This window comes from Sorghum bicolor, chromosome 3, assembly GCF_000003195.3.
Source record: "Sorghum bicolor cultivar BTx623 chromosome 3, Sorghum_bicolor_NCBIv3, whole genome shotgun sequence".
Classification (NCBI taxonomy): domain Eukaryota; kingdom Viridiplantae; phylum Streptophyta; class Magnoliopsida; order Poales; family Poaceae; genus Sorghum; species Sorghum bicolor.
Genome location: NC_012872.2, coordinates 14,438,990 through 14,455,482, shown reverse-complemented (window position 1 = coordinate 14,455,482; position 16,493 = coordinate 14,438,990). Strand labels below are relative to the sequence as shown.

The window sequence follows — 16,493 nt, the reverse complement described above, 5'->3', positions numbered from 1 at the left end:
GAGTACAGATGAAAACGATATAGTTTATCAACATAGTTGAAATATAATTAGATTACTAAATGGTGATAAAATAGTTGTGAATGTAGAGTATCGAGGTTATTATATGAGCTGAGCACACTAGCAATTATATATATCAATGTATTATGTATGTACATGTTATTAAAGGGTATATATACTAGATGTTTTTTTTAAAAAAAAGGAGGGGGGCAGCTATACTCTTATGCTACTACTATAGATCCGCCCCTAGTTTGAGTTAGGCATTTGCTCGCTAAGAATTCGGAGTATATACATTTTTTCACACCACAATTTATGCTTTAGTTGCTGATCGTTCATGGATGCCTATCATTCATTCAGTGTTTCTTTCAACCTTTTTTAGATGTTTTGAATATAATGTCAATGATTTAGAGTTTCTTTTAGCCTTCCATTATTTCTAGAGAGGAGGGCGAGGAACAAGCAGTTAGAAATTTGACATAACTCGAACAAATGTGTTTCCATCTCAACGTGTAAATATGTGAAAATTTATAGACATCGCTTTATCTTTTATAAAATTTGTTTTTGTTTTATAACTTTTTTTTAATATTATCATATTATTAGCACGGGCAAGATACTAGTTTGATATAGTAGTCGACATTTGTTTAGCGCCTAAGATTGTGCTGTTATTTAGGGAAACTGAGTAGGTCATACTCCATTCCAGTCTTGGGTTAGGTTGCGTTGCGCTGGGCTCGGCCTTGGAGGAATGGACTGGAGGGTGAGCAGTCAGGCCTGTTTCTCCCTGCTCCCGCTGCTGTTGGTTTGGCCCGCTCAGACCTGTTGAATGAGCTCGTCGGCGCAGGTCGTGGCCCAAGACCGCGGCAAAATCTAGGTCTACCAGCAGGGAGAAATGGGCCCTCGCTGGAATTCGATCGAAGCGGTGAAATTTTGCATCCCGTACCCGCAACACCCCTGATTTGTCCCCTCTCTTTCTCTCCAGCAATCAAACCCCAAAACCCTAAACCATGGCGCCGCCGGCCCATTCCGCCGGCGCCCGCCTCCTACTCCGCCGCCTGCTCTCTACGGTTACCGAAGCAGCGGCGGAGACAACTGCGCCCACCGCCCCTGCCGCCGCCTCCGGTGTCGCTGCGCCCACCGCTGCCGCCACTCCCAGTGCCTCTGCCGCCGCCGCGAAACCGGCGAAGAAGGACCCGAAGCTCCTCTACCGTCGTCTGTCGGCGCTTGGAATAGCCGGGGAGGGGAGTGTGTCGCGGGTGCTGAACAAGTGGGTGCGGGAGGGCGGCGCGCCGCGAAGCGAGGAACTCGTCAAGCATGTCAAGGAGCTCCGCAAGTACAAGCGCCACGCCCACGCCCTCGAGGTATACGCCTGGCTCCGCCTTGCCTTCCAAGTACCAACCAAGCGCGCCCATTCGATTCGAGTTCTGGTTAGCTAGGGTTAGGCAATTTGTGGTTTAGGAAGACTTGCCGTTAGTTAGGGACCCTTTCCTCTCCGGCGGTGGTTACTGCAGATCAATGATGGCGGTGGTGGAATCATGGCTTGGGGTTTGCCAGCCCTGTTTATCTTCGCTTCCGAGGGCCAGTAGGTTCTGTGATGGACGGCAGTGGCGCGCTGGCTGGCAAGATAAATAGGCAATTGATGGGAGGCAGCGTGGCTGGCAAGATAATTAGGCAATTGACGGGAGGCGGTGTTGGTGCAATTGCTGCATTGTCACCACCCGCGTTGCCCATAGTGAGATCGAAACATGGACGTCAGCAAATCACAGATAAGCAGATGATCCTGATAATGTGAGGAGGGAGTCCGGCTCCCTTTCTCTCTTCTGCTTCTCAATTCTTTCTTGTTGCCCTCTCTGTCTCCAGCTTCTCTCCTATATAGCTACCGCTCGGTTCTGCCAGCTAAAAACCACAAGGTCCAAAGCCCATGATAACTGGGCCCATACATGGGCATTGATCTCGACTATGCACATTGCCTTCTTGATATCCACACCAAAGGCTAGCCGTTGTAAGTTGTAACCGACCTTCATATCTGTCCATGTCAGATTGCATCTTGGAATCCCGCACAACTCTGCTATACATTTGAGCTAACACCTCACTATTGCCAAGACAATGCAATTTCTTGCACTTGTTCGGTCCACTCATTTTCTGCTTGTCCAGATTGGCGCATTTTCTGCTCATCATGGCTGCAGTTTTAGACTCCACTTGCTCCTGATATTCATGGACGCCCGGCAACATATCATGCATAGAATCCACACCAATAGCCAACATATAAAAATGGTCATTGGCATGAGTGAGCAAGTCGTTGATGGCTGGTTCAGTACTTTCCTCTCTTCATCAAATTAATCTTCACTTTGAGTTAATTGCTGCAGTAAAACGTGCTGTGTGCCAATGTCAGCTGGTATTTCATCCCACACAACGTATCCAGAAATTTCAGCCAACACCTTAGGGGTCGTCACCATCAGACATCATCGGTGGCATGAAGGCAGCCTGATATAAATGTGTTGTGGCCATTTCCTTGGGAGACATTTCATTGAACAATACATATGCAGGTCCTCTGGATACAACAGCAACCCCGAACATGACCTGGTCAGCTAGGGGCTGTGTGTCCTCCTCAAGTGGCATTCCCTCGAAATCATGATTAATCAGCCTGGTCGGTCCCCTGCCTCCTGTTAGTTCCACTTACCTGATTTGGTCAAGTAGCTTTTGAGTTGTCTGATTAATTGTTGCATAACCGGTGTTGGGTGGGCCTGTGCATGTGGGCTGCGAGGGCTTTTGGGCTGCCAAATTGGCCCATTAGTGTTAGGCCTATACATGGGCTCCAGTCTTCCAGACTTCCACTGTCCGGGGAGGAGACGCCAGACGGGAGTGCTCTTGTCTCCCCGAGCTCGTGCTGTCTCCAGCGTTCAAAAAGGCACTCTTTCGTGCTTGCCTAGGCGCGTCTCTGTGCTGGGTGGAAGGGTATCGCCTTGCCTATGGGGGTAGGCGGTACCATAGGCTGTGCCAGCCCCGCGGCGACAGATGCGTTCAGATCCACTCTTGTAGGCGACGCTAACATTGGTGGCAGTGGAGGAGAAAGGGGCGTCAGGCAGAGGTCACCGGTGAGCGAGAAGGAGCGTCGGGCGGCGGCGACGGGCACAGACTGAGATATGAGGGAGAGGGACAGGAACCAGCGATGGTGAGCATGGCCTGAGAGAGAGAGAGAGATGTAGGAGGGAGAGGAACCGGCGATGGCAGCATGGAGAGAGAGAGATGCAGGAGAGGGAGAGGAACAGGCGGCGGTGGCTGATACGTGGGAGAGGCCGAGCAGAGCAAGGAGAATACATAGGGATGGGTCTTGGTGGGTGGGAGTAGTTCAGACTTGGGCTTTGGGCTGTCTGATGGGCCTTTATCTTTAATGAGGTCCACTCATTTCCTATTTTTCTTTTCTTTTTTAAACATATATGTGTGTATATAGAATAATACAAACAACTAGGTTCGCTTAGGTGCTCCTAGGCTTTAACCGCCTAGAGAACGCTTAACGGCTTTTGTAACATTGGCTGTCACACAGTTGCCTCTGTCCGCTTTCCTTGCTGCCTGCGCCGGATCCCTTCCTCAAGCCACCACCAGCTCCTGCCAAGCACCCTTCCTCAAGCACCACAGGTTCCCATCCCTCAACCACTGCAGCAGCCAAGCGCCACCAGATTCTTCCACTGGGTCCCTTCTTCCTTCCTGAAGATGAAGCTTCTGTCCTCCAGTCCTCCATCTTCTTGCTACATCTGCTCTACTTTAATTTCTGATCCGCAACCCTGCCTTTTCTAGCTCCGTTGCTGCTCTTTGCCTCTTGCTCTACTGCTGCAGCAGCTCTAGCTCTACTAGCTATTAAATCTCTCAAGAATCTACTGTTCTGGTGTTTTTGTACTATTGCAGCTTGCTTTGTACTATATACTATATATCATATCAGTCGTGGTATATGCAGGACGACTAGGCTCAAGTAATTGAGCTGGTTGACAACTAATCATTTGGTCGGTGCCTTAGAGACTAGGATTCATCAGATAATTCGATAACAGTGAGTGTCAGTTCAAGTTAGAGAGTCAGAGTAGTAGCAAATATGCAATTGCTCTTCTTTGTACATCTACTATTGATGCTTAAGTTATGGTTGGTATTACTTGATCTATAATGTGCCATCGTTTTCATGCAGGTGATGGATTGGATGGTCAATGCAAGGGGTATGAACATGTCAATCACTAACCATGCAATACGTCTGGATCTCATCTATAAAGTGCGTGGCCTTGAGGCAGCTGAGAATTATTTTGCTAACCTCCCTGATCCAGCCAAGAACCATCGAACTTATGGTGCCCTTCTTAGTTGTTATTGCTCAGCAAAAATGGAAGAGAAAGCAACATATCTCTACCGCCAGATGGATGAACTTGGCTTCTGGTCCGGCACACTACCCATCAATAATCTGATGTCCCTTTACATGAAGTTAGACCAGCATAGGAAGGTTGATAGTCTCTTTGAGGAGATGAAAGTGAAGAATATTAAACCAGATAGCCTCACATGCTGCATTTTGATGACCAGCTATGCAGCATCGAACAAGATAGATGCCATTGAAGAACTTCTTAAAGAAATGGTAGAAAAAGATGTGTCTCTTGGGTGGTCTGCATATAGCACACTTGCTTCTATCTATGTAAATGCCGGACAGGTTGAAAAAGCAGAATCTGCTCTGAAGAAACTCGAGGGGCTTATTGGTGCTGAAGATGGCAGGCAACCTTTTGATTTCCTTATGAGCCTATATGCTTCACTAGGCAATTTGAGCGAGATCAATAGGGTATGGGATGTGATAAAGGCCAAATTCTCCACGGTAACCAACATAAGCTACCTCGGCATGCTTCATGCTCTTTACAAGCTCAATGATATTGACCGCATGAAGCAGATTTATATGGAGTGGGAATCTAATTATCAAACCTATGATGTAAGACTGACAAATATGATGATTCGTGGCCATCTGAGGCTTGGCATGAGCGAAGAAGCAGAAACGTTGAGGGAGAAGGCCAAGGAAAAAGGTGTGGAGTTTGACTCCAAAACATGTGAGTTGTTTCTTGATCACTACATGGGCAAGGGTGACATGAACTCAGCACTCAACTGGGTAGAGAACATGACCAAACTCCCCAAGAAAGCAGGGAAACTCGATCAGGACAGGATCTACAAGTTCCAGAAGTATTTTGAAGAACACAAGGATGCTGACAGTGCCGAGAGGTTCTGCAACTGCCTGAGGATGCTAGGGTGTATTGACGGGAAAGCATATGAGTCCCTCTTGCGCACATACTTGGCAGCCGGTAAGAAAAGCTGTTCACTCCGTCAACAGATAAAGAATGATAAGATTGAGATCTGCTACGACATTGGGAAGCTACTCAAGAGGTTGGGCGACGAGCGATGAGATACCAGATACGTACTTATCTTCATTCCAATTTGCTTGAGTGGTTAATTCTGTTGATCCCTTCCATGAGCATCAGAAATCAAATGTAGATCAACGGTTTGGGTGTCTGCATTGGAAACATATCAGTTCTTTCGTTGTTCCATGTAAAGGATGGCTCATGCCTGGGCTGGTGCCCTTCCAGCTTTTGGTGCCCTTGCAAAAAGCAGTGGGGAACAATAAGATTCTTGCAAGTGCAACGTGAGGTCTTATCTAGCTAGGCTTTTTTGAGATACTCCTTTGTTCTACTTTTCTTCTTGTCAATGAAATTGCTGTTACAGCACGAATCCTACTACAGAACCGCTTCTCTTTCTCTGTCTTGTGGTCAGTGTGCCATCAGGTTGATGTCCTGACAGTGATCTGTGCACGCTCGCGAGAAGTGTAGTGTGGATAGGTCTCTGTGAACAGAGCAGCCATTCGTGCTGGAAATAATTGCCTTCAGGACGGTGGTCCAAAGCTGTCTACTGGTGTGCCTAGGCTTGTGTCGTGTCAAACCGTGAAAATGGTGAAACCTGAAATCGAGATTTTTTCTTTTGGTGGTACAGGCATACGGTTGCTGAACGTGTTAGTCTACTTACAGTAGTTATATTGTGTCATCTTTTGTCATGTGACCATTTGTTGTCAAATATACTATCATGAACATCCTTACGACTATGCGGGGTTTTGAAAGATGAGGAATGGTTTTCGTAAAACAATTTTGCATGTTGTCAGTTTATACTAGACTAATATATGCTGTCGACATTGAGGATCCGACAATCATGTGACCTACCCAAGACAACAGCAGTGCATTCAAACAGGAGCCGTCCTTAGCTAGTTGTGTACAACTAGTCGGTAATCACCTAGCTAGCGGTCCTTAGCTAATTTGAGTTAATATTTAGCCCAAACTAGTAACTAGTCATGTACTCATGTGTATCCAAATTGACCTTTGTTGAATGTTCTTTTATCTGTTGTGGATATAATTATATTTTATTACACTAATGAATATGTCCATACATTACAGCGGATATACTTCCTCTTTTTTTTTTTGTAGGCGTGGAGAAGAGTTTTACTTGTATACAAAGGAATTTCAAATAGCTTTTGCATGTTTATTCCATCGTTATTTGGATAACTTGTGGCTCGAAGGCTTTTCTATAATTGCACCATGCGCTTCAATCTTCGTTGCTTTTGCATGTTTGTAATCCTCGTTACCCTGTCTCATACACCTGCACCATCCCCCAGTACTCCCACATGTGTCGCTACTGTGGTCGGCATGCACATTTGCCTCTCTTACGGATGGCTCCTTCTCACTTGGCCAAGTGTAACTAAAGACTTGCTCTAGGTATCTCTTCAGTCCTATAAATTTATCCATTTTAGTTATGTGGCAGTCCTCCTCATCATGCCAGCTTGGTTTGGCTACGGAAAAAGACCGTATTGCCCCTCTCTCATAATTCATGCATCCAGGAGTAAACAATTCTAAAAAAAGGAAAGTTATAATACCAATACCAGAGAATATGCGAAATGGGGCGAAGAGAAGTTCTACGGTTCTACCACAAATCGACAACAGGAACAGCTTCCTAGCCACTGTCCCTCGGGCCTCTTCTTCTTGTCGCCGGCCACTATCCCCCAGGCCTCTTCTTCTTGTCGCCGGGCACCTGGAGCCGAGGGCGGACGGGGAGAGAGAAGGGGGCGCAGGCAACTGGAGCCGGGGCAGACGGATGTGGAGGGAGGCCGAAGATGGCCATCGCCGGTCGCGCGTAGCCGGAGGTCGCCGCCGCCAATCGCGCTCGCCAGTCTTGGTTGCGCCTTGTGTCGCGGCCCAGCGCCGCGGTTCGTCCTCGAACGCGCCCGCGCACGATACACATAAGGGAGGGGCAATGCGGTCTTTTTCCGTAGCCGATCTAAGCTGGTATAATGAATTGGACTGCCACATAGCTAAAATGAGCAAATCTGTAGGACTGAAGAAATACTTGGAGCAAATCTTTAATTGTACTTATAAGAGAGGTAAGTGAGGAGGAACCGAGGGTAAATATTTAAATTGCCCTATCTTTTTTAGGGTTGGCGTCTTTATTTCTCTTCCATGTTAGACAAGAGATGTGTAAATTTGTTGTGTTCTTAGACTATCTCCAACAATGGTCACTTAAAATACAAGACCCATTTGTCCTTTGGGTAGCGCTACAGGTAAAAGGTTCTATACCTATTTTTAGTCTTCTCCAACAACAAGACCTAAAAGACAACACTCTTTGCAAATAGGTCTCGAGGAGAGAGGATACCCAATTTGGGTTATGCCTCTTCTGATACCTAAAATAGGTCTTCTGTATGGGTACTCTGTTGGAGGCTATAGGTATTGTGTTGGAAACCTATTTTGGGTTTGGGTTCCCAAATAGGTCTCCTATTGGAGACAGCCTTATGTATGTCATGATGTCACAAAATTTCCTCGTGTTACTATATTATCGTATATAAGATACACATCAAAGCTATGGGTTTTCTTGTCACTTTTAGATAAGTAGGTATAAGGGGCGTAAGCACATGTATGGTGTCAGCCTATGTCCGATCCAACTGGTGTGGATTACTGATCAGTTAACAGACAACACGTTTTTTTTTCCCCTTTGTGACAGACATCGGACCTTGCTCGTGGCTTTTCCTGTCTTTTCAGATTAAGTTGGTGCACCGGACTTTCAATTTGACTTGTCAAACGGATATCGATGAAATTCAAGCAAAGTGTTCCTTTCCAAGAGGCTGAAGCCGATTCGTGTAGTGTCATCAGAAAATACTAACACGTCACACCAACTGCTGAAAACAAAACTAGCTGCATGAAGCTAACACTATATTCATATATGTAAAGTCACAGGTTAAGGAACCCTAGAATCACCCGGGAAAGATGACAGAAAACTACTACTCTTATTTTTCCCTCAACCAGAACATCTAATTTACAGAGCAATCCAAGAGAAGAGGCAAACAGCAGTAGTAGGCCAGGACCACGACCGTTCTTGAGGCCTTCCGTGAGGCTGAGGGGCTCACTTGCCCCCTCCAGGCCCTCCCAGCGTGAGCACAACATCGTGCAGGTCGCTGCTGCCTCGCTCCGGCTCCGACTTGACGGCCTTTGCCGGGAACCCTTGCCTCGCGTGGTGGGCACAGTCCGGCAGCACGAAGCCGGTTGCCTGCGGCACCGGCCGGGTGTGGACAGGGATGGCGTGCGCCAGCAGTGGCCGTTGTTGCTGGGGAGGCACGGCTGAGCTCGTCAGGATCTGGTGATGCACCGTCGGTCTCGGAGCTGTGACTCCAGGCCCCTGAGAGGAGAGCCAAAGGCAAGAAACATCAACAACACACCGAGTATGGAGGGAGCCCTGTTATCATCTATGTTTTGTTTCTGGATGGTTTGCTTACAGGAGCAAATAGAACGCCCCTGAAGAGCTGCCCATTCACGACGGCGGTCATGAGGTATCCAGAATCGAAAGCTCCATCGACTGTCCCATGAACCTCGGCGCCAATCTGCAGATGCAAAGCAGTGGCTATTAAGAAGCATGATCAACACCTGCACATTGTTCCTGATGAATGAATTAGTGTGTGAAGAATGGCATACAAGGGGTGGGCCAGGAGGTCGGGGCTGAGGCTTATGATCGGAGGAAAGGAACTGCACTTCCTGCCGATGTTGTGGTGCGATGGTGCGGAGAAACTGGTCCGTCTTCAGAGGCCTTGAAGAAATGCCTCCGGGTCCAGGAGCCCTCAGAGTGCCATTAGCCTTGAGACGAACAAATGGTTGCAGGGCTGAAATCGATGTGTTGGGAGAGGCTGAGAGTTTGTGAGCTCCATTCTGCTCTTGATCTGACTGTGACGGCGACGAATGCTGGGAGAGAGACAGTGAGTGCTCCTCTTGCTCTGATTCAGGCTCATTTGGGCGAACTTCACCGGTTTTCCTTCGTTTCGCACGGCCATTCTCTGGAGATACCAACAATGTAGCAATGCATACATGTGTCACAAATATAGCATCGGCAAAATAGAAATCTTGTTTTTTTTCTTTTCATTATTTTCATTCACTACTTACCTAGGCCACGCAGGAATGGATTTCTTTGCTCGATTTCTGCTTCTCGAGGTTTCTGAACCATTTTTCCATTGCTCACACTAGCATCTTTCTGCCATGTTGTCTTATGATGAGTCATATATACTGGTGTTTGTGTAACAAATTAAGATCAACAGTACTCAAGGTAAATTAAGCTACTTACAGTTTCTGATCTGAGAAATTTCCTCTTCTCTTGGCTCCAATGGTTGCTAAGAACCTTGCACATTGAAATGTTGTAACGGCCATTTGGATGCTCAGAACCCAATTGCAGAATGAGAAGCTCATTCAGGGGACGTTCATCTTCACCACATCTTTAAAATTTCCAAGGTATACAAAATTGTTAGCCAACTATAATTTTTGTGTTTTGATAATCTCGAATCTACTAGGAACAAAAATTTGTCCCTGCAAACTTACCCTCCATAGACTGCAATGTCAGTATTCATGACTACTGCGGTATGAGAAAACCGTCCCTGCGGTTGCTGCCCGCATACTTCAAGCTGACTCCACGAACGGTTTGTGACATCAAGAACCCAGACATCGCTGTAGTATTGCTTGTCACCAACTCCTCCAATAATATAGACCTACATAGACGAGCTTTGTTCAGGATCCAGTAAACGCATTTCCTCGCAAAAGTTGTTCCTTTTTATTTCAAATAGCTGATGATGCTTACCTTAGAACCAACACTCATAGCTGCATGACCTGCTCTGACACCAGGCGACGCACCCTTAACCGGAAACTGCGAATAATCATTGAAGTTAAGTTAGCAACACACGATGATACTCTGGCCTTGTTTAGATACACCCAAAAAACTCAAAACTTTACAAGATTCCCTGTCACATCGAATCTTGCGGTATATGCATGAAGTATTAAATATAAATAAAAAAATAACTAATTGCATAGTTTACCTGTAAATCACGAGACGAATCTTTTAAGCCTAGTTACTCTATGATTAGACAATGTTTGTCAAATAGAAACGAAAATGCTACAGTGTCAAAATCTAAAAAATTTTTGCATCTAAACAAGGCCTCTGGTTGAGAAATTTCTTGTGCCGGCTGAATGTCCCTTCTTTTTTCAAGGTGAAAGACGCACAGTTGCCTAAGTTAAACATGCATCGTGGCAGTCAGCATCAACAGATGAGTACTCGTTACTCTGTGACTGAGAGATGTAACCTAGCAAGTCAGCATCACATTTGGAATGGAGAGCGAAAGATAATGGCAATCAATCTAAGGTCCGGAAACATGTGCATCTGGCAGAGCTGTCAAATTTGAGGGGCCACCCTACATGACAAGGACATGGCGCTTACCCTTGACCACGTCATGGTGTCGACGTCGAGCACGTCCACCTCGCCGTGGTACCGGTCGCCGCAGTCCCCGCCGAAGACGAAGAGCCTGCTGCCGACGGCCACGGCGCTGTGGCTGTCCCTGGGCGCGGGCGGCGCCTTGACCTCCGGCGTGGACCACGTCATGGTGGGCACGTCCAGCACGTGCACGTCGCTGAGGTAGTTGCCCTCCCCTTCCCCGCTCCCGCCGAAGACGACGAGTCGGTCGCCCCCGACGACGGTGACGGTGTGGCTCTCCCGCGGCGACGGCGGCGCGCCCTTGCACTGCGGGCGGGTCCACTCCCTGGTGCGTAGGTCCAGCACGTGCAGGTCGTTCACCTTCTTGCCGCCGTTGGTGCCCCCGAAGACGAGCATCCGGTGGCCCACCAGCGCGGCGCCGTGGCTGTCCCGCGTGCCCGGGCGCTGCCCCGTCGTGGCCAGGGAGCTCCACGCCATGGTCTCCACGTTGAGCGTCAGCACGTCGCTGAAGTGCAGGCCGCCGCAGCATCCCTGGAGGGATCACCCAAGAATTAGTTAATCGCATTACAGACAGTACAACTCCGGCGACACAGCGACGAATCACCAGTACTCAGTTACTGCTAGCGCTAGCTACCACCTTAGAAAGAAAAGTGACGACATGAATGAACAAAGAAAGAAACAGATTGCAGAATGAATGGATGATTGTTCGTTCGATCTGATCAAGATCACTGTGCAAGTGGAACCATGTGTCGTGTACTGGCGAGTTCGTTCCTCCATGGATCGGATCGTCGAGGACGGCGTCTGGGTCGGTGCAGTAAGTAGGCACCGATCCAAGATGTGAGGTGCGAGGCGGAGCCGGGTGTCAGTGTTGCTTGCTGGCATTTAAACATGGATGCATTTTCTCTTTGCGTGACCACTGACCATCATAGCAGCAGGCAGCGCATACCAATCAGGGGGAAGCTTAAACGCGGGACGGAGTGGTCCTAGCTGCTCCAACTGCAACCCTCCCAAACCCAAGCGGACAGGGGAAAGAGAAACAAGAGCGAAAAGGCTCTTCTTTTTTTTTTTTGGCATCCGCTCTTCGTCCTAGTCCTGTCCTGCTGCAGTACGTTTGGCGCTAAACCACTGAATCTCAGTTCAAATTAACAAGTTGTTGTGATGTAAGGCCTCAAGATTCTAATGTAGCAGCAAACTGGATTGCAGGTGTGGTGGGGTGGTGACAAACAAACGGACCTGTTGACAGTAATAATTCAACGAAAGGCGAAGGTACTTTTGCTTTGCTACCGCTGCTACTTTTTCATTATGGAGGAATATTACAGCAAGCATGGACCTCACTTTTGGTGAAAGCTGCACAACATTTTGCTTGTTCACTTGTTGCTACTCATCAGTGGGAGGAGCAACGGGACAAAACACAGCTCCAAGAGGACGAACACCAGAAAAGATACAACTTTTTCTCCAAAAGAACAAAGAATCTGCCCTCCCCTCAGCCGGGAGAGGCGGGGTCAGAGCATGCGTCTTCTTGATGAACTAGTAGTTCGCAGCTACCATCTCTGAGCATTAAGCTTCCATATTATATAGGCGATATATAAGTATAGCTCTACTAGGATAGCAAGGATCAATCAAATTAAAGAAAGATGCGAAATTTGTGGAAGAATTCAGAGCGAAAACAAACATGGTCGGAGAAGACAAGGAGGGATCAAGAGGATGAAGTGAAACAGAACCCGCGGCGGTTGATGAATGATGATTAGGAAACATACCCCGAAGACGTAGACGACGCCTTCGAAGAAGCAGGCGGAGTGGCCCCACCTCTCCGGCGGGTTGAAGCCGACCACCTTGGGGTACAGCCACATTGCCTTCCTCCGCCGCTCCATACCTCTCTCGGTTCCTTGTAGTTTCTCTCTCTCTTTCTCTCTCTCTGAGGAGGAGAAAGAAGGAAGCAGGGTGGTGGAGACTGATGAGGACGAGGAGGGAGACAGCAGCAAGCGGCAAAGGAAAGAATGGAGGGAGGAGGGAGAGAGACGGAGCGGCGAGCGAGCGTTTTCACAAGGTGTCACACCAGCCGTCTCTGTTGCTGATGAGATTTGCCACAGCTAGTGAGGCATCACACATCAATCAATCGGTCGCTGGCTCGGCCGCTCGATGGACGTGGACATGAAAAGATAGGGCCTCTCAACTCATGTCCCAGGTTGGTTCTCTGCAGTCGCGGCGGGTCGCCCGCCCTACCACCAGCACGGTGAGATTTTCGGAACTAAAGGCCTCATTTAGTTCGCAAAATTTTTCGTTTTTGATACCGTAGCATTTCGTTTTTATTTGACAAACATTGTCCAATTATGGAGTAATTAGGCTCAAAAGATTCATCTCACAAATTACAGATAAACTGTACAATTAGTTTTTATTTTCGTCTATATTTAATGCTCCATGTATACGACCAAAGATTCGATGTGATGGGGAATCTTAAAAATTTTTACGAACTAAACAAAGCCTGAGGCCTTGTTTAGTTCCCGAAAAATTTTGCAAAATTTTTCAGATTTCCCGTCACATCAAATTTTTAAACGTATGCATGGAGTATTAAATATAGAGGAAAATAAAAACTAATTGCACAGTTTGGTTGAAATTGACGAGACAAATCTTTTGAGTCCAGTTAGTACATGATTAGATAATATTTGTCAAATACAAACGAAAGTGGTACTATTCATATTTTGCAAAATTTTTGGAACTAAACAAGGCCTCAATACTGGCGACCGGCACACACACAGCTGCTGCCTGCTGCTGCTAGGAGGGGACGGAGGCGAGGGGACACGAGTGACCTCGCGATGCAAAGGCAGCGGCAGCTACGCTATGTGGTCTGACCATGTACTAGTACAGGTTTTCGCACGCCCAGGCACAGTGGCAGCATGCTACTGCAGCTATGAAAATACGGCGACTTGTTTAGTTGTCAAAAAAAAATTTGCAAAATTTTTCAGATTTTTTTGTCGCATCGAATTTTTAGACGTATGCATAAAATATTAAATCTAGATAAAAATAAAACCTAATTGCACAGTTTGGTCGGAATCGACGAAACAAATCTTTTAAGCCTAGTTAGTTCGTGATTAGACAATATTTGTCAAATACAAACGAAATAATTTTAGACGTATGCATGGAATATTAAATCTAGATAATATTTTTCAAAATTTTTTAGAACTAAATGAGGCCTTAGTTCCGAAAATCTTTTGGTTTTAGGACTATAGCACTTTCGTTTTTATTTAACAAACATTGTCCAATTATGAAGTAATTAGGCTTAAAAGATTCATCTCGCGATTTACAGGTAAACTGTGCAATTAGTTTTTATTTTTGTCTATATTTAGTGCTCCATGTATGTGCTGCAAGATTCGATGTGACAAGGAATCTTGAAAATTTTTTGGTTTAGTTCTCACCAAAATCAAAAAAAATTTAAGATTCTTCGTCACATCAAATTTTACGGTACATTCGCACATGTATGCAGCACTAAATATAGACAAAAATAAAAAACTAATTACACAGTTTACCTATAAATCGTGTGACGAATCTTTTGACTCTAGTTAGTCTATGATTGGACAATATTTGCCACAAACAAACGAAAGTGTTACAATAGCGAAATCCAAAAAGTTTTCACATCTAAGACCTTGTTTAGTTCGCAAAAAATTTAGTTTTTGGCTACTGTAGTGTAACACCCAAAATTTTATTTCTTTAAAATAGATGAATTGAGTTTAATTAATTAATTTGTGAGCATTTCAATATAGGAAAATAATAAATTTTGGGAAATTAAATTAAATATAAGTTTAGAATATTATTTTTGTTTCATACATGCTGGTGCATTTTATTGTGATGATTGTTTTAAAAACAATTGGAAAATGTCTTGAAAATTTATTTGAAAAAAAAAGAAAAAAAATGGAATTCTTTTCCCCTCCCCCCTCTTCTCTTTTCGACCTGCTTGGCCCAGTTGCCCGCACCTCCCCCTTTCTCCTTCCTAGGCCAGGCCCAGCCGGCCTCCTTCCCCTTCCCCTCTCTCTCACCCGCTGACAGGCCGGGCTCGCCTGTCAGCTTCATCTCCTCCAACCGCCCGCCCGCTCCCCCTCTCACTCTCGCCTCTGAAACCGCAGGGCACCCCCTGCTCCCACGTTTTTCCCCCTCTTCTCCCCCCGCGCCTCGGATTGAAGTGGACAGAGCCACGCCGAACCGTCCTTCCCCTCCCATTTCTTTTCCCCTTCCCCATCTCTTCTCTCTCGCGCGAGCTCAGTGAACCTCCGGCGACCTCCGCGTGCCCATCCCGAAATCGAGCCGTCTCCGCCGTTTCCGTCGCGCTAGTGAGCTTCCCCTCCCCTCCCCGCTCTCTCCCCATCCATTTCCTGAGCAAAATGGAGCTTCCTAGCGCTCTGGCCGCTCTCACCGGAGGAGTTCATCGCCGCCGGTCATGGCGCGGGCCACTCGGGCCCTTCCCCGACCACGCAAAGGACAGAAACGAACTCCCCTCACTCTCCTCTTTCTCTTAGAGTTTTCGGTTTGGGTTTTGGTGCTCCGTAGCGCCGTAGCCACCGACTCCGGCGACCTTGCTCGCTGCGGCTATGGAGCCCCGCCGTCTCCTTCCTCCCCTCCGACCGGCGCGCCACCTCCTCCCTGCCTCTATTTTCTTCTTCTAATCTCGCGCATCCATCTTGAATCCAGCGGCCGAGCGCGCTCCGTACCCCTTGGGGGCAGATTTGCTAAAGAAACCCTATGTTTCCCTCAAACCAACCCGCAGTCCTTAGCGTATTTCGTAGATTACGTCTTGCTGATTAGAAAGCGTAAACTCCGTCGGTTTAGGTCAAATTACGCTTTCAGAAATTTACAGTTTTGCCACTGAGTTTGTTTGGGCCATAAAATATTCGTTTAGCTCCGATTTGACCCGTTCAAATTGCGTTAGATTCGTAATTAAATTCTCTACATGTTAGTACCACTGTTACTGCAGTTTGTAACTTTTTATTTTTAGGGTTAGGTTTAATTAATTAATTGGCTATAGGAAATCGCCGTAAATTCGTAACTTGATCGTTTTAGTTACGATTTTCGTGATCTTCGTATCTATATGATCGTAGCAAAACATAGGAATATTTTATTTTGTTTTTGATCTGTTGGTGTACTGTTCTAATTAAAGGATTGTTTGCTTGTATGATTGAACCTGGATGCGTGTTGTTGTGTGGTGTTGATCGAGCGCAGACGGTGACGTGTCCGTAGGCGATCCGTTTTACTCCGAGGAGCAGCAGGACCAGCAGCAGCTTCCCTTCACCGAAGGCAAGTATAACATGGGTTTCCCTTGTACACCTACTCACTTAATTAATTACGCATCTGCATGTGTCTAATTATGATAACCCTAAGGACATTCTAGCTATCTAACTATATATTTATGACACCTATGGGTAGATTGCATATGGGTAGCTTTGCTAGTGCTCTAATTAATTGAGACTTCACTGTCCTTCTGACTTTATTAAATATGATGAAAAAAGATGGGAAAAGGGCTATGATGCAATTGACTTCGGTCAGGTTGACCTAGACCCTCTGTAAGGACTTCTGTGTAAGCGACTATCCGGGACATACAGTGCAACCGTGATGGTTATATGGCTCTAACTTTAGCTCAGTAGTAGGATCTCATCTAGTTGGTTAGAGGTTATCCGAAAGGGCGCAAGAGGGGCTTGCCACTTTGGGTATAGAACTGCTTCTGTTCCTATGTGTAT

General features: G+C 46.6%; 2 protein-coding genes across 2 annotated transcripts; one reads left to right on the top strand and one right to left on the bottom strand.

Moving 5' to 3' along the window:
• LOC8060320 (pentatricopeptide repeat-containing protein At4g01990, mitochondrial) lies at window positions 925–5,985 on the top strand. Its single transcript, XM_002457683.2, has 2 exons — window positions 925–1,349; window positions 4,163–5,985. Exons 1-2 carry the CDS (start codon window positions 996–998, stop codon window positions 5,399–5,401), a joined length of 1,593 nt encoding a protein of 530 aa, XP_002457728.1. The 5' UTR covers window positions 925–995; the 3' UTR covers window positions 5,402–5,985.
• Window positions 8,116–12,893, bottom strand: LOC8060319 (kelch domain-containing protein 2). Its single transcript, XM_002455465.2, has 9 exons — window positions 12,528–12,893; window positions 10,777–11,301; window positions 10,144–10,209; window positions 9,888–10,054; window positions 9,637–9,784; window positions 9,459–9,546; window positions 8,997–9,352; window positions 8,801–8,905; window positions 8,116–8,703 (listed from the first exon to the last, which is right to left on the bottom strand). The coding sequence occupies exons 1-9, from the start codon at window positions 12,639–12,641 to the stop codon at window positions 8,431–8,433; spliced, it is 1,842 nt and encodes a 613-aa protein (XP_002455510.1). The 5' UTR covers window positions 12,642–12,893; the 3' UTR covers window positions 8,116–8,430.

Excerpts from the sequence above, each read along its gene's own strand:
- LOC8060320 (XM_002457683.2), top strand. The coding sequence starts at position 996 with ATGGCGCCGCCGGCCCATTCCGCCGGCGCCCGCCTCCTACTCCGCCGC. Across the intron at positions 1,350-4,162 it reads GCCACGCCCACGCCCTCGAG|GTGATGGATTGGATGGTCAA; the intron begins GTATACGCCTGG and ends GTTTTCATGCAG.
- LOC8060319 (XM_002455465.2), bottom strand. The coding sequence starts at position 12,641 with ATGGAGCGGCGGAGGAAGGCAATGTGGCTGTACCCCAAGGTGGTCGGC. Across the intron at positions 11,302-12,527 it reads GCGTCGTCTACGTCTTCGGG|GGATGCTGCGGCGGCCTGCA; the intron begins GTATGTTTCCTA and ends TGATCCCTCCAG. Across the intron at positions 10,055-10,143 it reads CTATGAGTGTTGGTTCTAAG|GTCTATATTATTGGAGGAGT; the intron begins GTAAGCATCATC and ends TCGTCTATGTAG.